At 48.4% G+C, this 19,936-nt stretch overlaps 1 protein-coding gene across 4 annotated transcripts in view; it reads left to right on the forward strand.

Annotated features, from left to right (window-relative positions):
• The window catches only part of RALY (RALY heterogeneous nuclear ribonucleoprotein), a 79,581-nt gene extending 61,752 nt beyond the window's left edge, over positions 1 to 17,829 (forward strand). For 3 of the 4 annotated variants that reach the window (XM_082857572.1, XM_082857573.1, XM_082857571.1), the window contains 8 exons: positions 9,862 to 10,126; positions 11,232 to 11,304; positions 11,493 to 11,540; positions 13,575 to 13,744; positions 14,458 to 14,571; positions 14,778 to 14,968; positions 16,226 to 16,274; positions 17,479 to 17,829. In XM_082857572.1, coding sequence (XP_082713698.1) covers positions 9,871 to 10,126; positions 11,232 to 11,304; positions 11,493 to 11,540; positions 13,575 to 13,744; positions 14,458 to 14,571; positions 14,778 to 14,968; positions 16,226 to 16,270 — 897 coding nt within the window. In that variant the 5' untranslated portion in view covers positions 9,862 to 9,870 and the 3' untranslated portion in view covers positions 16,271 to 16,274; positions 17,479 to 17,829. The remainder of the gene's footprint in view (positions 1 to 9,861; positions 10,127 to 11,231; positions 11,305 to 11,492; positions 11,541 to 13,574; positions 13,745 to 14,457; positions 14,572 to 14,777; positions 14,969 to 16,225; positions 16,275 to 17,478) is intronic. The other variant, XM_082857574.1, reaches the window with a different exon arrangement.
• The last annotated feature ends 2,107 nt before the right edge of the window (positions 17,830 to 19,936 follow it).

Here is a 19,936-nt window from a genome sequence, read left to right on the forward strand (position 1 = left end):
GAAACATTTAGGCTTTGATTCCTGCTTGATGGCAGCACCCTGTTCACAGCAGCAGGTTGTACCTCTCTAGACACCGTGTCATACGACCCACTCAGCTCTGGGTTGTGCTGAAAAATAGTACTACCCTATTAGCTCAGTTAGAACAGAAAGAAGTTATGTACACCGATGAAATTTTATCCATGCACCTGGAAGATTCAAGGTACATTATTATGTCTTGGCACACTGGTTAAGAGCTGCTCATCTGCCCCAGCCAGTCACACTGTTGGGTGTACAGTGGCATTCAAGAATGAATCTGATATCCATCTTGCTGTCAATAAACTCCCTAGTGGGAGAGAGAAGACTACTGTGTAAATAGCTATGATACAAGACTGAAAATTAGAAATACCAAAAAGAAGAGTTACAACATGCTTCCCCTTCCTGGCTGGTTTCCTCATGTCCTCTAGTCTGGGGAGAGAGGGTCTAGAAGTACTAGCCTCTTCAGGCACATGCCGTCCTTTCAGATCACTGGGCTTCAGGAAGGTGTTAGTCCTCATTAAGACTGGATCATCTTGACTTGCAGGATATAGCATGATCTAGGGCAGATGAGCAAGATAAATCACCTCCTAAAGCGTTTGGTGGCAAATCCTTGAACTCATCATTGACCTGCATCCTCTTCTCTCTTTCTTGAGAAGAAAGGAAAAAGACTAGGATAGTTTTTTATAGTCTAACACCAAAGTCTACAAGAAATCAGGTTAAGGGACTCGAAAGAAATGAAATAAACTCTATTTTTTGTTTGCTTTGCTTTTTATAGAGGTTGACAGGGATGGGTGAGAGTGGTTTAGAGCTGTGCTACTCAAATTATAGCCCATTGAATAGATAGGATGCTAGTTCGCAAACTTGCTGGTTTGTGATGAGTACAGAAATTGAGACTAAGCGCTTAGAGACCTTTACAGTAATTTGACATTTTAATTGTATTTTACAAATGTATTTGTCTGTAATGGATTGGAAGTTTAAAAAGCAAAACAACAAAAAACTGCTTCTTCACCGCAAGTAGTTTTGAGAAGTACTGTCTCAGTGTGACAAAGTGAAAAAGAGCTTCAGTCTTGTCTGTAAAACAAGATTAATAATACCTACCTCAAATTGATGTTAAGTAATATTTTGGCATACTTAATATGTGCCTGCCACTGTTCATTGTACATGTATTATCTTATTTAATTCTCACCACAACTCTGAAATAAATTTTGTTCTGAGGCTTGGATAGATTGAGGGACTTTTCAGAAGTCAAACCCTGTGATAAGTGTGTAGGTGGGATTTGAATGGGAGCTAGCGCTCTTGACCGTTATGCCATGTTCTGTGTAAAGAGCCTGGCATGCAGGAGGGCTCCCTGTCACTCCACTTTCTCTACTTCACTAGAGGTCTGGAGACCTGCTTTCTTATTCTGTCACTGATCCTAACTTATTTTGTGATCTTGGGCAAGTCACTTATTTAAACCTTAATGATCTCATCTACCCTCAGTGGTAGGGACTATATTTTATTCATTTTTGGTTCCTCAGCATTTAGGTGGACAGGGCTTGGCATATAATGGATATTGAGTACTGAGGCAATTGATTACACTAGATGATCTCTAAGGGTGCTTTCAGTCTCTACTCTGAACATCATAGGTACTTTATCCTCTTCCCTCTTGAGCATCATATTCCCCACCTACTCTACCGGCAGCATGACCTTATTTCCTCATGTCTGTTTGTCTTAAGCAGTCTTGATTCTGGGTACTTTGAGACAGCCCACACGATGCCCATGTTTTTACTCGTTTTTTAAATGTGTCTAGAATAAACCCACCAGAGATAACACAAGTATGGGGTGGAAGGGGCTGACTCACAAAGTCAGAAATGTGCCCTTACTCCATTCTTAGCCAGTGGGGCCTGGGCCTAGGGCAGCTCTGCTGGCAGCCCTGCCAGGCCTGACTAATGGCTGCAGCCTGAAGCAGGGTTTTCCATGAACTTCATCGGGGTCTCCAGTAATTGGAACATGGCACCTTCTGCCTTGTAATGGATGGCAGAACAAGAGGGGCATTTGTCACTGCCTGACTTCCCTGCGGGGAAAGAGGCTCATAAGTCACAGCTGACAAACCCTTTGATGACTTTTAAACTTCATTTACAGAAAAGAATAGCTATAATCAACCAACGGCAAGCAGTGACTAATCTTGCCACATCACTGTGAGGAGCCAGCCCCTTGAGTTATGGGAAGGGGGAGGAGTCCATCCCCCAGGCTCACAGCAAGTGCTTATTGGCTCTTGGACTTGAGAGTATGCACTCAGCAAGGCTCCATGAGTTTTTTCCCAAAGGATCAGAAAGTGTTAGAAACTGATCTCCTGGCAGGTAGAGTGCATGCCTAGCACAAAGCCATTCTGGGCCAAGGTTAAGAGCACTACCTCTTGTCTCATACAGACTGGTCCCAGCTCTGCCATTTCCTAGCTTGTGTAGGACTAAGCTCCAACTAAGCTTAGTTTCCTCATTTGTGAAATGGACACTATATATACACCACCTACCTCATAGCAGAAGACATAGTACAGTTCCTGGCATGTAGTAAGTGCTCAGCAAGTATTGGTAATGTTAACCCTGGAAGGGCCCTTCGTGGTCACATGCTCCCAAACTCATGATCATGTGGTACATCAGCAGCGAAGCCAGGACCAGTCTTCCTATTGGAGCATGGAGGGGATGACCTCTGGCAAAAATAAAGAAGCCAACAATCATTTGTATTTCCCCAACTCTAACTCATTGTTGGGGATTGTAAGCCCAAGTTTGTACCTACCTACCCTTTGTTGCCTTTCCCTCCATAGCTATATGGGCTGCTTGTCATAGATGCTAAACCTCAGCCTAAGGCCATAATCAAGGGTAGGGTTAGAGTGCAAGATACAGGGAGGGTAGAGTATATACTCAAACCACACTGTGGGAAGAGATGGCTGAGGCCCCAGCTCTACCTTCTGTTTCTGCTTTGGGGTCTCCCCTCATGGCCTAACAGATGCTGATACTAGTGTTGGAGTATAGGACTAGAGACCTCATGGTGTGGTAGAGAGGTGAGTCAGTGGCTCAGCAAAGCCTGGAACTCCTCCCAACCAGTGTTCTTTCCTCTCTCAGTCCCAAACAGTAGTGATTTGACAGGCATGGGGAGGGGGCACTCTACGAAGTTTTTAGGTTTGGTACCAGATAGTAGGACAAGGGAGAGAGCATGCATAGGCCCCCTACCCCTGACTCCCTTATTCTCAGGTGAAGCGTTGGAGCACTGGGAGACAACCTGGGTAAAGAGGATTAGAGCTGGAATGTGGAGGATCTAGACTGCCAGGCTAGATTCATCTCTTTGCATAGGGCATTGGGCATTTGAGTTTCTTATGTAAATATCTACTGGTCTCAGCCATTATACTGGGCACTTTACAAATATTGTCACTAATCCTGGGAGGTTGGTATAGTTCCTATTTTGCAGTTGAGGAACCTGAGGCCCAGTGAGGATAAGAGACATGTCCAGGGCTATGTCTCATAAGTGGTAGGACTGGGATTAGAACTCAGTCCTGTCTGACTGCAGAGCCGTTTCTGCTATTTCATGTTTATTCTTTTGTTATTAGGAAACAGTCAAGAAACAGGTTCCTGGAGAGAAGGCTTTCTTAAAAACAAGGAGAGGACAAGGCCCGTAAACACTGTTCCCCAGCACCTCCACAGTGCCAGCACAGAGGAGAATACTCAAAAATGTTGGTTGAATGAGTGAAGGAGATAGGAGTTGGGTAATAGAAATAGGTATAATCCCCTATTCATTTATAGTATGTTACAGATGTACAGAGAACTTTCACATCAATTAGCCTACTTGATTTTTATATCAGATTTGAAAGGTAGTCAGGAAAAAGATTCTTTCTATTTTCAGAATAGGTTGATAAGACTCAGAAATTACGAGACTTGTTTCAGGTCACATGACTAAGAGCAGCGGAGCCAAGCCTCCTGAGCCTGCAGCCTAGACCCCTTAAACTCTCCACCCATTCCAGGGGCCCTCAGTGTTCAGGTTGTTGGGAACTAGGATTTCTCTTGGGAGTGGGAATGGTCAAGAACTAAAGAGCATTCCTTGGGAAATTAGTCCTGTCTGGCCAGTAATGATCATTTGGGCAGTGATAATGAGCTGGGGCCTGGAGAGTTTAATGAGATTAACAGATGTTCTGTCATCCCTAGCCGCCTGGTAACCAGGAGCCTCTGGACCAAGGAGGCCCTAGGTCCTGATCAGTATAATTGCTTGGCTTCTCCCCATCACTGATAGCTATTTTCCTTTAAAGTCACCCAGATGGCTCCAGGGTTATCTAAGGGCAGAGGTCTGGCCACAGGCTGGTGTGACCACTCATCCCCATGCTTGGGAATAAGGCTGGAGATGTCCAGCAGAACGGGCCGAGAGAGAGGCTCTAGATAGCACTGGTTGTGGGGGATGGGGACCAAGAGCAGCAGAGATCCAGTGCTGAGGAGGATTTACAGAGTTGGAGAAGTGGGTGTTCTGATGGTTGAGTGCCTCAGAGGTCAGGCTGAAGACTAGGTCCTGATAGGCAGCATTGGGAGGGCATGAGGTTTGATAAGGCAGAGTCACAGGCTTAGAATAGTTGAGACAGTGGCATGTAGGTGTCAAACAAGAAGCCTGGATTCAAGTCCCCTAGCTACTCCCTTCACCAACTGGGGGACCTTAAGTAAGTCCCATATCTTTGCTGATGATCCTCAGCTTTTTCATCTATAAAATGGGATTAACAGTGTCAGGCTCAAGAAAATAAACTGGGGTTTTCTTTACTAAAATCCTGTGCAAATATGAAGCATTGTAGTAGAAAAGGGAAAGGGGTGAGGAGGACCAAGGAGAGGGTGTGGCTGGCTCAGGGTGACACACTCTTACAATGGGAATCAGTACCCAAGGCATCTCTATGCATAGGTTTTTGGAGTCAAACAGACCTGGGTTCCAGTTCTGGTTTTGCTCTGTTAACCAGTTACTTGGTCTCTCTGAGCTTTCTTTCCCTATCTAAATTACCTCCTCATAGGGCTGTTGTGAGAATTAAATAAGGTGAGGTTTGTAAAGTCTCTTGACACATAGTTGGCAGTCAGTAATTAGAGGCTATTCTTACTGTGGTGCCCCTCTGGGAGGCTCGTTTACTCAAAGTTCAGGGGTTCAGGTACCTTTTAGGGCTTTTCTGCCTTGACAAAGCCCTGTCACTTTACCACATGTTCAGGCTTGGCTCTTCCAAAACATAGCTTCCATCTGAAATGTTTCATCTGGGGAAAATGATTTGTTTTTTGCCAAATTTTCTTTTCTTATTAGCCTGAAGGAGCCAGCCCATCCCTTTGAGCTGTAAATTGCATTTCAAAGCCTGTGTTCCTATGGGTTTTAATTAGCTTAAGATCCCAGCTTTTATGCAGCAGTTGTTTTAGCAGGTAAAGTCCTGGGGACTTGTCTCCTGGCAGCCCAGAAGGAAAAATGAAATATAAGAACCCTAGACGTAGAGTCAGAGGACCTGTGGGGTTCTTGGCCCTGCTACTCACTGGCTATGGCATCGTGGCCATGTCCATTCCCCTCTGTTCCTCAGAGTAAGAGCATATAAGCTCCATGCTCACTAAGGTCCCTGCTAATCTGACATTGCAGAAGTCTCTGGGAACAAGTTGGGTTCTTGAATTCTCACCGCTCCCCCCGCCCCTGCGCACCTCCACAAGAACAATCCCTCTACCCACCTCTCCTTAGCTCATTGCTAAGCATGGGGCCTCCGGGGACTACAAACACCTTGCTCTCAATTACACAGCTAATCTGTGAGGCAGAGCTTGGCCCAGGGGGGAAAATAGCTTATCAAGTCAACCAGCTTCTGCTGAATAGGATGTCAGTATTTTCTAGGGCTCCCACTCTAACCTAGTGGGAAGCCCAGAAGAGCCAAGATAGAATTGTGTGGAGAGGATTGAGTTGGGGATGGTTGGTGTGCGGACCAAGGTGTTTGGGTCACAGGCTAGAAAAAGGTGCCTGGAACCCTAGCCTCTAGTAGTCCCCCCAACTCCTCCATACCCCTACTTAAGGGCCACAGCTAGCCCTTCTCACCACCTTCTGGGATATTACCTTCACTGCCTCGTCCCTAATGTTTATTGAGCATTTACTGTGCAACTTTGTCAAGCTTGCCTCTAACATTTGCAGGGAAGAACAAGAGTATAGATGGAGACCCACGTACCATGTGTCTAAATATTCAAAGGTTATAACTTATAAGTGAGGCTAACAAATTGGTATTTTCATAACCTGGAAGACTGTATCTGAATTTGGGATTCTGTAACTGAACCTAGCAGTTCTAGGAGAGCTAGTCTGAGCATGCTTTCTTTTCATTTTGCACCCCCAACTCCATTCCTCAGTTTGAGGAGCTTCATGGACATGTGAGTGGATACTTAAGCTTTTCTGAACCCCCAGAGATACCTACCCCTTGAGATTATGTACAGCAGCAGCACAGCCTGCCCTCTGAAGAGCGTGCAGGCCTTGAAAGCAGATTGTGGGCTATTTGGTTGGGCAATACAGCGGTTAGGTTCCCGGAGCATGCTTCAGGCAGACATTTCTCCTTGGCAGTGCAGGGCAACCACATACATATATTTCCCAAGTGTCTTCTCTACAGATCAGAAAACTGACCCCCGTGTGACATGGCTTCTGACTGCCTTTCCTTAGCATTGTACAGAATGTGCTCCAGTCTGACCTTGACCCTCATCTAGAATGGGCCCAGAAATGGCAATATTAGTAGAACAGAGATGTTCAACTAGTCAGAGTAACTTTTAGATCTTATAAAGAGCTTCACAGTTTGCAAAGGCCTTTTATATACATCGTCCCAAACCCCAGGTGATGAGAGAAAAGACTGGGTAGAGGCAAACCCAAAGACTTTGCTCACCAGCCAAGGAGTGAATGCTGATCCCACAATAGCACCAAGCACAGGTGCTCAGCAGTGCTTCCTGTTCAGTAGTGTTAGAGCTCACTAACACTACTGAACAGGAAGCAGTCTGAGGGAACCCAGCGATGGTCATGTCCCTGCCAGGGCAGTGGCAGAGCCAGCAGTCGTCAGTAGATCTCCGAACCGTCAACCCCCCCTTCTCTTCTTTCTGTCTTGGTCTACACACCTGACCTGGTTGGCTCCCTCCAGCCAAAGCAGGTGGCATCTCCCTGGGCCAAAACTTCATGACTTTGAGCTGTCTCCAGGAGATAGCTCTGGAGATAGCTCAAAGGAGAGAGTTATCTGATGCCCATGGAGGAGCCCCACAAATTTCTTGTATACCCATGGATGCACAAGGAATTAACCTTTGAATGGCTTGTCATCCAGGTAGGAGAGGGATTGTCAGAGAACTGTGAGGAATGGGGAACCCACATACATCGAGCGTTTCTTTCTGCATATGGGCAGTGTGTTAAGTGTTTTCACGGGCAGTCTCTTTTGTGTCCCTCACTGCTTTATAAATGTTTATGATTGGATTCAAAGGCAAACTGAGTAACAGAAGAGTTTGTCTTCCCACGCCAGCTCCAAAACTGGCACCAGCTCCTTCATCAGTAGCAGTGCCCTCTCAGCCCTCAGCCTTTACCTGCGATGACACACACTTGAGTAGTATCCTTGCTACTGCAAGCCCATAATAGGAGCAGGTTCTTCCCCAGAATCGTTCTCAGGTCCAGCGTATGGTTTCCTTGCAAACAGTACCATCTGCTGGTCAGAAAGTGCTAACTTCTAAGCTGGAGGATTGAGGAGAAAAGGGTCTTTAAAACCTAGTGGGACAAAAGATACAGATATCCCAGCTTATACTCAGCTCTTCTCTAATTCACTAAAAATTTGAAACTCCCTATGCCCTAAAATATTAGGTAAATAGGCAGGTGTTTATGGTTAGCCTAAGCTGATGAGAGTTTTTATGCATACTGCCTGGTGGTTCTTCAGCACCTTCTGCAATAGCTCTATTTAAGATAGGAGTGTTCCAAAAGGGAGTTGCACCAACCCATGTCGGTGAGCAGAAGATGGCCAAGAAGTATAAATGCCAAGGCTTACGTAGGCCTTTTCTACTGAAATTGAGCTTCCTTTTCCCTTTCCCTTTGGAGCCTGTGCCCAGATTATAATCTGTCCAGGAAGGGGAGTAGGAGAGAGTTGTACAGCCCTTTGGGGTAAAAAACATTGCCTGAGTATAGAGAGCAAAGAGCAAGTATAGTATCTCTAAGCAAAGGGGACAGAATTTGAATAGTAAGTGTAAAATGGATAACTCTAAAAAATTAATTTATTAAAAACAGTTCTCAGATAAATATGCTGACTTACTGTAGTACAGTTGACCCTTGAACAATGCAGGGGTTAATTCGAGTATAACTTACAGTCAGCCCCTTCCACATCCACAGTTCTTCAGCATCCGTGGATTCAACCAACCATGGGAACCATTCAGTATTGTATTTACTGTTGAAAAGTATTTGCATAAAAGTGGACCCATGCAGTTGAAACCTGTGTTGTTCAAGGGTCAACTGTATTTAAAGTGGATTTAGCTCTGGGAAAGAGAGTGATAAATTTGATAGAAATGGGCTTTAGGGACCAACGACCTGGGTTTGAATGCCTGTTCCTGGCAAGTTAATGAACTTGTTGGAGTCTGGTTTTGGTAAAATATGAAGCATAATGATAACACTCATGGAGTCTTTTTTTTTTTTTTTACATCTTTATTGGAGTATAATTGCTTTACAGTGTTGTGTTAGTTTTCTGCTGTACAACGAGGTAAATCAGCTATAAATATACATATATCCCCATATCCCCTCCCTCTAGGTCATCACAAAGCACCGAGCTGATCTCCCTGTGCTATGCAGCAGCTCCCCACTAGCCATCCATTCTACATTTGGTAGTGTATGTATGTCAGTGCTACTTTCTCACTTCGTCCCAGCCTCTGCTTCCCTGCTGTGTCCTCAAGTCCATTCTCTTATGTCTGCACCTTTATTCCTGCCTTGCCACTAGGTTTATCAGTACCATTTTTCTCGATTCCATATATATGCGTTAGCATACAGTATTTGTTTTTCTCTTTCTGATTTACTTCACTCTGTATGAGAGACTGTAGGTCCATCCACCTCACTATAAATAACTCAATTTAGTTCCTTTTTATGGCTGAGTAATATTCCATTGTATATATGGGCCACATCTAATTTATCCACTTATCTGTCGAACTCATGGAGTCTTGGAATTATTCAATATTGCATGCTACCCTTAGCTCACAGTGAATGCTCAGTGAGGTTTAGCTCATTTTTTTCGAAATGGCTGGTTCTAATAAAGACAGTCATGGTCCATGTCTGGATCAGACTGAGCAATTTTCTTAATATGAAGTTGTTTTAGAGCATACATTACTTGCATTTACCATGTGACCTCTTTACCATGGTTCTACATTGAAGGAACAGAAGAAAAGCTGTGGAAGATCTTCAACTTTAGATCCTGCAAGGGGTAGCATTTGAGATGAACATTAAAGAAAGAGTGGATTTGAAAGAACTGGAGTCAATATGAAACTTATGTAATGTTATAAACCAATAAACCTCAAGTGTCTCAATTAAAAGAGAAGAATTGAGTCAAGCAGACTAGGGTTCAAATCCCTGTCCTGTTATTCACTAGCATTGTGACCTCTGACTTTGCATTTCCTCCCTTATAAAATGTCCTAATTCTGCTTATCATGTCAGTACCAAACGACAGAACATATGTAAAACACCTATATGAGGTCAGCAGCCAGTGAAATGAACAAAAATGGGGAAGCTGGATGCTGTAGGGGCGTGTGTGTAGGAAGGCACAAAGCAATCCAGTTTAGTCAGGTTGTGGGCCATGGGCAGCCCTTGAGCCCAACCCGGGTTCCCAGCCTCACAGTGGCTTTCTTTCTTCAGGTGGCCACCATGTCCTTGAAGATCCAGACAAGCAACGTAACCAACAAGAATGACCCCAAATCCATCAACTCTCGGGTTTTCATCGGAAACCTCAACACAGCTGTGGTGAAGAAGTCTGATGTGGAGACCATCTTCTCCAAGTATGGCCGTGTGGCCGGCTGTTCTGTGCACAAGGGCTATGCCTTTGTCCAGTATGCCAATGAGCGCCATGCCCGGGCAGCTGTGCTGGGAGAGAATGGGCGGGTGCTGGCTGGGCAGACCCTGGGTAAGCATCTCTCCATGGCCCTGCCCCTGGATTTCTCCTGGGCAGGTGCTGGCCTGCATTCTTTAGCTTCCCTCTTATCCTTTTTTCTGTCTTCTCCAACCATCACCCACTATAAGATCAGTGCCTGTATGGGAAAATTTTAGAAGTTTCAGGAAAACACTTCTGTTCTGTCCCTGCTTTCACAGTGTAAGCGTTCCAGTTAAAATGCAGATTCCCCAGAGAAAGGGAACAGAGTGGACTAGCACAGCCTCTTACATTGGGCTGCATTTGGCTTAGGTTAGAACCCTTTCTGAGAGCCAGGAGGAGGGGCTGGGAGCATAAGGTGAAGCAGGTGCTCTTGGTCGCGGTGCTATGTACATGAGATGTGGCCGTGCTGGAGGCCTGCCCTGGAGCCTGTATAGTGTTTGTATATGTTCACGTACTTCGGTATATTTGTGTATGTTTGAGAAGGATATGTGTCCCTGAATATGTGGTATGTGGATGTAACTGAACATGTGGGGAATATGTGGACACATACTTTACTTACATGTATATATGTAGAGTTATGTGTGTATCAGAATATACTTGAGTGTGTAAGCAGATATTCATGTATTCATTTACCAAATATTTATTGAGGTCCTAACATTTGCTGAACTCTGCTGTAGGCATAAAGATGTTTGGTAGAAGGTTTGTGTAAATGTGCATTGGCTCATTTGCATATGGGCAGTTAAGTATAGGATGTTGGAGCCACGTCTGAGTGTAGTTGAGAGTGTGTGATCTTATTTCCTGGATATGTGAACGTATGTGTGAGGATGTGTGTCTGATGTATGCGTTTATGTGAGTGTACTTGAGAAGGCATATAATTTGATGTACGTGGCCGTGTGTGTGTGTGATTGTGAGCATGCATGCATGTATCTGAATGTATCTGAATGTGTAAACAACTATATGCATGTGATGTGTGGGTATGAGTCTAATTTGTGAAGACACCTGTTGTCCATGTTAGTGAGTGAAGTCCATGTGTATCTCATGTAAACACATAAATTGCTGCACACGTGCATGAGGGTGATATTTGTATGGGTGCTGATAATCCTGTCAGCATCTGACTCTGCCTTCTCCCTCCATACAGACATCAACATGGCTGGAGAGCCAAAGCCCAACAGACCCAAGGGGCTAAAGAGAGCAGCATCTGCCATATACAGGTGGGGCGCTCTGTCTTGTTTGTCTGTCTCTGGGTGGGATTGGTTCCTCTTTCCACAGAGGGAGTGAACACTGGTGGTGACGGTATGCCAAGCCTAGAATTTCGGGAGGTGTTTGGAGATGAGGGCCTGCGAAGAGTGGGCTGAGTGGCCGTCTCTAAGCCCCGGCCCTCTCCCCTTTGTTTCCCCAGTGGCTACAGCTTTGACTATGATTACTACCGGGACGACTTCTACGCCAGGTGAGCGGGGGAGGGGCGTGCCCAGGCATGAAACAGCCAAGCTGGAAGGGTCCTGAGAGATTGCTGGTGCAGCCCACTCAGTCCTCCAAGTGGGAACTGAAGCCCAGAGTTGTGGACAGGCATCTGCCCAAGGCTGCTCTGCAAGTTAGTGGCAGAGCTGGGACTAGGGTCCAGTTCTATAGGTGCCCAGGCCAGAGCTCTCCCCAGCCCACACTGTCTCCCAACTCTCTGACCGCCCCTCCCCTTCCTAATCCTGGGGTGGGACTCAATGGGACTGGACAGCCAGGGGACCTATAAATGTAGCAAGTTGGAATACAAAACAGGTACAGGGCCAGGTGCAGGGAATTTGAGCCCTCACGCTTCTGCTGTTCAGTTTCCTTACCTCTCTGAGGTGCCCAGCCAGCTGAAGGAACCTCAGAGCTCAGTCTGAGCTTCTTAGCCTTATGTTTATAGCCAAGAGGCCAGCAGTCCTTTGGAGGTCTGAATTAGTCCCTGGTAGGCTGTGGCCCACCCCCAAGCCTACCCAGACCCCAGCGTCCATGGCACCAGCCACATTCTTGTGGAAATCATGGTGGGGGCTGGCCCAAGCTTCTCCTCCTTCCTGCTTCTCTCCCTCCCTCCCTCCCTCTCAGCCTGCCCCAGGCTGTCCCAGAAGAACAGACCTCTCTGAGCCTCAGTTTTCTCACCTGTGAGTGGTTTCAGGAGACAGTGCAATGTAGTGGAAAGTGCCCTAGCCTGGGAATCAGAAGACCTGGGTGCTAATCTCAGCTCTGCCACTGAATAGAGTGCACAACTTTGGGCAAATCCCCTCCCAGTTTGAAATGGGCTTGTACCAAGTGATCCCTCAGGGCTCTTCCAGCTCTGGGATTCTGTGGTTCAGTGATTCTGACCAAGGCCAGAGCCGCCCCCTCCCCTTAGGGGCAGAAATGCAGGGTCTGGGACTGGGTCCATTCCCAGAGACTCTCCATCTCCAGCCATCACCACCCCAGGGCAGGGGCTCCCTAAACAAAGGAGTACCAAGGCATGGGGCGTTGAATTGCCTAGTGATGGCAGGTAACCTGGCTGTCATCAGGAAAGTGATCCCATAGTATACCCCTGTGGCTGCTGTTCTGTGCAGAAAGGTGGTAGCAGCAGCAGCGGTGGGAGAAACCCCTACTTGGCTTACTGAGTTTCTGCCTGATCAGGAAGAGAAGCCCTCCTGGAAAGGGCTGGGTGATGGCGTCGGGGGTGCAGCATACTGTCTGGTATAGAGGGTCTGACCGAGCTGCCTAACCTTGATACTCCACTGGGCCCCCTGCCCCTCCATCCTCAAAGTCGAGTGAGAAGGATGGGGTGACTGGGGGCCCAGAATGAGGAAAGGGGCTTGGACTCCAGCCTCATGCCTCTGAGGTCCATAGGCCCCTGAGTTGAGGGTCTCGGTACCCTGGCCCTTCACCTATCACACCTTCTAACGTGTGTTTTTAACCAAGTTCTCCCATGCTCTACCCTCACGGCAGCCTTGGGGGATGTGGGGGGCACAGAGTTTGGGGTAGCCATCCTCACTAGGCAGATGGGAAAACTGAGGCTTAGGCAGGCTTAGGGATTGACTCTCACTCCCTCACCTCTCTGTTTCCAGCTGGGGATTTGTACTGCTTCAGGGAGATTTGAAAACTCTGACCAGAGCTCGGGGTACAGTTGACTGAGCAGAAGTAGGTCAGGTAATAGAGCAGGACTGGGTGTCAGGGTGATCTAGGGAAGTCTTCTTTCTGGGGCTGTTGTCAGTTTGCTCCTCTGTTGAATGGGGCTATAACCATTACCACCTGTCACCTCCCCTGCTCTTACCCAGCTTGAATGGTAGGAAAGGTGGATGTAGTAAGGTCACTGATGTCCAGAAAGCCCTTCCTCTTCACCCTCAGGACCTAACTGGGAGCAGGATGAGGTATATAGTACAGGCTACCCAGCCCTTCACCAGCCTTACATGTGTTGGTCTAGGGTCACAGTGCCCTCTGGTGGCCACAGGCCATGCTGCAGCCTCTGGCCCGTTTGCTCTCACAGGCTCTTCGACTATCGGGGCCGCCTGTCACCAGTGCCAGTGCCCAGGGCAGTCCCTGTGAAGCGACCCCGGGTCACAGTCCCCTTGGTCCGACGTGTCAAAACCACCATACCTGTCAAGCTCTTTGCCCGCTCCACAGCCATGACCACCACCGGCTCAGCCAAGATCAAGTGTGAGTGACTATATCTTCTTCCTAGGTAATTTTTATTTTTGTCATTAGCAAAATAATAGAATTACATTTTTTTACATTGGAAAATAGATAAAGGAACAAATCTCCCACAGTTCTGCAGCTCTAATACAACCAAGTGAGTATTTTCATGCATTTCTAAGAGGAAAAGACCGACATTTGTGGAGGAGGGTCTTGGGTTAGGCACAGAGTCCAGTGCTGTGACGTGGAGCCCAGTGAGGAAATGGTGTCATCTTTCCTTTAGTAAGCACAAGGACAGGTCCACACAGGCTCGCTACTCCACATTCATTCTGGTGTGCACACGTGGTCAGGCACCCAGGAAATCTGATTGTAAAACACTCACATTTACACACCTTGAAAGACAGATACCACTCTCTAACATAAGCAAAGACACATGCTTGCTCAGGTGCACACAGAGGTACACACCACACACCTCCATTCTTATCCATCCCCAGTCCCTTTCAGAGTTGGAGGGGTCGGGGATGGTGGGGGAGATCCAGGTTCAGAAGGGCCTCCAGAAAGTCTCAGGGGGAAGCCACAGGCAGCTCAGGCCTTTTCCCTGGCCAGAAAAAGACCGTGGACAAGGATAGTTTCTGCCACTGGCCTGTCTTCCTAGTTGACAGAATGGGGCTAGGGTCTTGTGTTAGTGTCAAGCTCCCAGCCCTTAGGTGACATCCCTGTACTCCCTTCACTCTCAGTAAAGAGCAGTGAGCTGCGTACCATCAAGACAGAGCTGGCCCAGATCAAGTCCAACATCGATGCCTTGCTGGGTCGCTTGGAGCAGATTGCCGAGGCGCAGAAGTCCAATCCAGGTCAGCTTCCAAGGGTCCCTGCCCAGATCAGTGGCCAGGGGCACAGGGCAGAGTGTGGGGAGGACAGTGCATGGGGCAGAGAGGGACTGTGGCCTCCAATCCCACCTGGACCCACTGTGCTGAGGCCTAGGTTACGCTAAGGTGCTACCCCGGGCAGCTGCCCCAGGTTGATTTTTATTCCCCTCATCCCCCGCTTCCGCCTGAAGATGGCAAAAAGAAGGGCGAGAGTGGCAGTGGCAGCGCCATCGGCAGTGGCAGTGGCAGTAGTGGTGGCAGCAGCCGGCCACCGGCCCCCCAAGAGGACACAGCTGCTGAGGCAAGCATGCCCCAGGGAGAAGCAAAGGCTCGAGACGACGGTGATGAGGAGGGGCTGCTAACACACAGCGAGGAAGAGCTGGTGAGGGCATGCGGTGGGGGGCAGGGGGAATTGGGACTGGGACTGGACTTTGCACGCTTGGTTGCAGGAGGGCTGCAGGGAGAAGGGGAACCTCTGAGCTGGTTGGCTGCCCTATGAGCTCCCTCCTTCCTTCCCAGGGATTCTAGTCCTGTGAGGAAGAGGGGGGAACGAACAGGGAGTACTTAGCTATTTCAGCTGCCAGTCAGAAATCCCACTGAGGACTGGGGCAGACCTCTCTCTAGCCTAAGGCCCATTCTAGACTCTGTCTTCTACATGAGTCGGAGAAGGGAAGAGTCACGGACTCAAGCAAACACACACGGTCTGCAGAGTTCCAGGGAGCACGAGGGGTTTGCCTGGGGAAGCCACGGGGAGTGTGGATATCTACTCCACCTGAGGATTTTCTAAAAGCCATTGTTGCCTCAGAATGAAAACAGGCTGTCTCAAGAGGGAGTGAGCTCTGTTTGCTATTGGAATTCTTCAGACTGAGGCAAGGAGCTCATATCAAGCGGGAAAGTAGACCAGATTCTGAGTCTATAAGATGTCTGTTGTGTGCCTAGTTCTCAGTTACCTAACACTGAGCACCGGGCCCTGAAGTTCACACTTTTTAACTTCATTTAACCTTAACAGCAGCCCTGAACTCTGCAAAGTATTACTCTTGTCACATTTTACACCATGAAGAAACTGAGACTCAAAGGAGTCAAGTAGCTTGCCCGGGGCGTTGTAGCTAATGAGGGTTGAGCCAGGATTGGAGCCTGGCCTTCAGCGGGTCTGTGAATTTTCTCCACATGGCTGGGTTCTGGTGTGAGGACAGATAGGCTTATGGCCATAACAGTTGAGAGGTCTTTCTCATGCCCAGCCTGTCTCTTCTTATTTAAACCTAGCCTGATACCCCATCTTACTCTTTCAGGCATAGTAGTCTCCATAGAGGCCCTAATGAAGGCTTCGATGCTCCTAAGATGGGGAGCTCACCAGTCTACTAGGCTTTCAGTCTGCTCCAACCTAAGAAGGTCTTTCTATGCAGAATGTGCCCCCTGGCACACCTAGAACTTCCTTGACTGGTCCTTTCTCTCCTGCGGGTCCTTCAGACTACCCTGTTGGGATCCCAAGCCAGCCTTTAGTTAGACTGGTCCCATAGTTATTCCCTTTGGCTGTCCCTCCCCCTTTCTGAGTGTGGTCTCCATATGTGCTCTGGGCCCCAGGGTAGGACAGAGCTTGCAGTGAGTGATATGTGGTCCTTTGTTGTCTCCTCCCTATCAGGAGCACAGCCAGGACACAGATGCGGAGGATGGGGCCTTGCAGTAAGCAGGTACGGGGGTCCTGGTGGGGAGGGGTGCAGTAGACCTGGCAGGGTAGTGCTGTGCCCAGCAATGAAGGCTCTGTCGTCCCCAGACATCCTGCCATGCCCATTTGTAGGGGCTTGGTGGGTTGCAGAGCAGGCAGCCGTGGATGGGCTAGCCAGGTCCGCCCAACAGGAGTTCCCTCAGAATACTCCGAGCTACATTGCCTGTCTCCACTTGTAAAGAGCTCTGAGTCTACTGGAGGAGGACAAACCATTACCACCCAGTGTGAGCAGGATGACAGGGACTGGAGAGCCAGGGGCTCATAGAGGGGTGTGGTGGAAGAGGTGATGTGTAGCTGAGCCTGTTGAGGATTGAGGGAGAAGTGTCTGAGGGAACACCCTTATCAGAGGCACAGAACGCTGGCAGTCCTTGGTGTGTGAGAAATGGCCAGGAGCCTCCTGTGGCTGCAGTCCCGGCTCTGCACAGTGGGGAGAGGGAGCTGCTCATCATCAGAGGGTGATGATTATGCCAGACTTAGGGGCTGGGATAGGATCCTGTCAGGAGGAAATGCCCTGTGCACCCCAGCCCTACAAGGTCGTGACTGTGCCAGTGTAACAGATGTAGAAACCTGAGGCACTGAAGGGGGCAGGGAGATGCCACGTATCTCACAAGATCCCCAGGTGGTAATTGATGGAGCCTAGATTTGAACCCAGTGGTGTGGGCCTCAAAGCTCATTCTCTGGTTGGTATTTACCACCCTGCTCTACCCGACCCTAGAGGGAAACCAGGCCACAGCAGCTCTGCCCATACTCTGCCCCATTCCTTTGGGGGCCGTTTCCAGAGTAAGACAGGCTTGGGTGGAGGAGGGCCTCAAACAGCAGAGGTGTCTATACGCATGACACATTCATGCTATGAGATGCTCCACCATACATTTAAGTTTAGGCAATCTTCGTGGTTTGTTTTACCTGGGAGGCTAAGTTTTACCTTGTTAAGCCAGTTTGCAGGAGAGGTGCTGGGGACTCAGGTGAGGAAACTGAGGCTCGGGGAAGGGGAAGATTCACCCAAGGTTTCATGGCCAGAAAGTTATGAGGCCCAAGCCAGAGTTCAGGCATATCTTTGTTTGCAAACAGCAAACACCATTCCACTCTTTCTTCTTCCCGCCCCGTGTTATCAAGAGCACGAAGGGGCTCTTCCTCTCAGCCTTAGTCTCTCTTTTGTGTCTGTTTCTCAGTCTGACAGGAGCAATGGCCACCAGCAGGAGAAGGGCGTACACTGTACCAGGCCTCAAGCAGGGCACCCACCCCTGGATAACCACCCCCAGCGGGTCCCAGAGGAGAGCTGGCAGCAGGCACCACCTCCCTCACGGGTCCCAGCCAGTGCCACATTCTCTGCAGGTGGAGTTATCAGCATCCCCTTCTCATGTACCCTCCCTCCCTGTTGGCACTGCCCAGGCCAGAGGGCAAAGAACAGAGTTTCCCTACACTCTGCTTCCCCTCCCCAGGACACTCCCAGGCTTGGGGTTTTTCTATAGGTTTGGAGGAGGGTGGGGCCCACGGGGAGGGGACCCTGACAATAAAGAGATTGGATCCCAATTTGCTCTGAGATGGGATGGTTTGTGTTTTCTCATGAAGGTACCCTGGCCCTCCTGTCCAACCAGAAAGCAGGTCTGCTACACCCGCTTCTGTTCCCTCCTTCACTCCTCCCTGCCAGAGAGAGCATTGTCTAGGGTGCCTGAAACTGATCTGTCTGGGCCTTAGTTTCCATGGCTAAAATGGGGATTAAAATGGCCAGTAGGGTTGTTCGGGAGGCTCAGATGTGCCAGTGCCCATGAGAGCAACTTCGTGGTAGAAGTGCCAGGCGGTTTTGATCCACTTGGTCAGGCAGTGGTAGGTCCAGGCCTCAGTTTCTAAGTCTGCTGTTTCCCAGCTCTAAAATGGTTCTAGAACTCACCACTTCCTCCCCTTCTGTATCTTGGTTTAGGACACTGTTTTTTCACAGGGATCTTGGGCAGCAAGGGGAAAGAGGCTAGAGGCTGAGGCCTTCAGTCAGAGACCCAGACCTGGAGTGAAAAGTAGCCCCTTGGAACTGGTCAAAAGACTTCAATCTGGAGAGTTGGAGAGTTGAAGAGGGTGTCTAGAGGAAGGGGCTAGGTCCACAGGGAGTGTCTCATCCCCTTGAAGAGCCCTTGGTGGCACATACCACTACAGTCCCTGAACCTACAATCTGTCCTTGCACCCAGGACACCAGAGCCTAGCTTAGCTGACCCACTTGCGCACCTGGGTAGGTCTTCATGTTCCCCTCTGTACAAGGTGGGGAACTGCTGCCCTTGACTGGAACTTGGGCAAAGTCCAAAGGGGTTTTGGTGCCTGGTAAATATCACACCTAGGGCTGGCACTGTGTTCTGTGTCCCCAGAGCTTAGTGCTGTGCGCCCATTGTACTGTAATAACATTTCTAGACTCTACAAGGACTACTCAGTATGCTTTACTGAGGCACTCACTTTTCAGAGCTGGGGGGACAGGTACAACAGCATGGGCCATGGGCTTCTGTAGTATGCCAGGCATAGAGGCCATGAGAAGAGCAGGGAAGACCCTTTCCAGAGTTGTGAGCATCTGCCCTACCCAGAGGCCCTGTTTTATCACCCTGGCACCAGGAAATATCCTGGACAGAGTAAAAATGGGATTCCCCAACCTGGCGCCCCAGAAAAGCCCCTGAACTACTTCAGCTGCTAAGAAAGCTCACAGTTGGGCCCTTGAGTTGAGAGGTTCATATCCACAAAAGCCTGCATATACCTGCCCGTCATCCCTGTGTCTGGGACCAGAAAAGACATTTCCCATTGCATTGCTCAATAGTTTTCATTTTTCTTTCCAAACTCTGAAAAACAAAAGGAGATCATGAAGAAATGTGATACCAGATTCTGCCCAAAGCACTGATATCCTCTAGATACTTTCAAGATCTTAAGTATCGATTGTGATCCTAGCAGGACTATCATAGCCAATGGGTTTCCTGGATTGTGAGCTAATGCTTTCCCCCTTTTACTGCTGCCAGTATGGTTTGTGACCCTGGCAGGTCTTTTTCCTTGCCAGGTCTCAGTTTCCTCATCTGTGTGAGGGACTGGCCTAGATAGGGACAGTAAATGGCCCTTATTTCAGTTGTATAACAAACCACTCTGAAATTCAGTGCTTTAGTGAACATTTATTAGCTTTTGATTCTGTAGCTGGGCAATTTGGGCTGTGAGCCAGCTGGGTGGTTCTTCTGCTTATCTCATCTGGGCTCTCATGTGGCTGAAGTGAGCTGGCAGATTGTCAGGAAGCTGATTGGTCCCAGATAACCACCCACTTGTCAAGTGGTTGGGTAGTGGGGGCAACTGGGCCACACGTTCCTAGCATCTAGCAGGCAAGACAGGGTAAGCCCTGATATGCAGGTGCTCTTCAAGCTCCTTGCTTGTGTCATGCTTGTAAGGGTCTACTGGCCAAAGCAAGTTGTATGGCTAAGCCCAATTCCTCATTATGACCGTAATTTGTTTTTAACCTATCTCAGGCCTCATTTCACTTGCCAATTCAAAACATTTAGTAGCAGCTGCTGGAATGCTTTTTGAAGATTTGGAGTAGTTTTTAGACTATTAGGAAATAGTAACATGATAGTTTGGTCATGTTTTTTATGGGCAAGGAATTGAAATATGGGTATGTGA

This window comes from Leucopleurus acutus, assembly GCF_964270905.1.
Source record: "Leucopleurus acutus genome assembly, chromosome: 16".
NCBI lineage: Eukaryota > Metazoa > Chordata > Mammalia > Artiodactyla > Delphinidae > Leucopleurus > Leucopleurus acutus.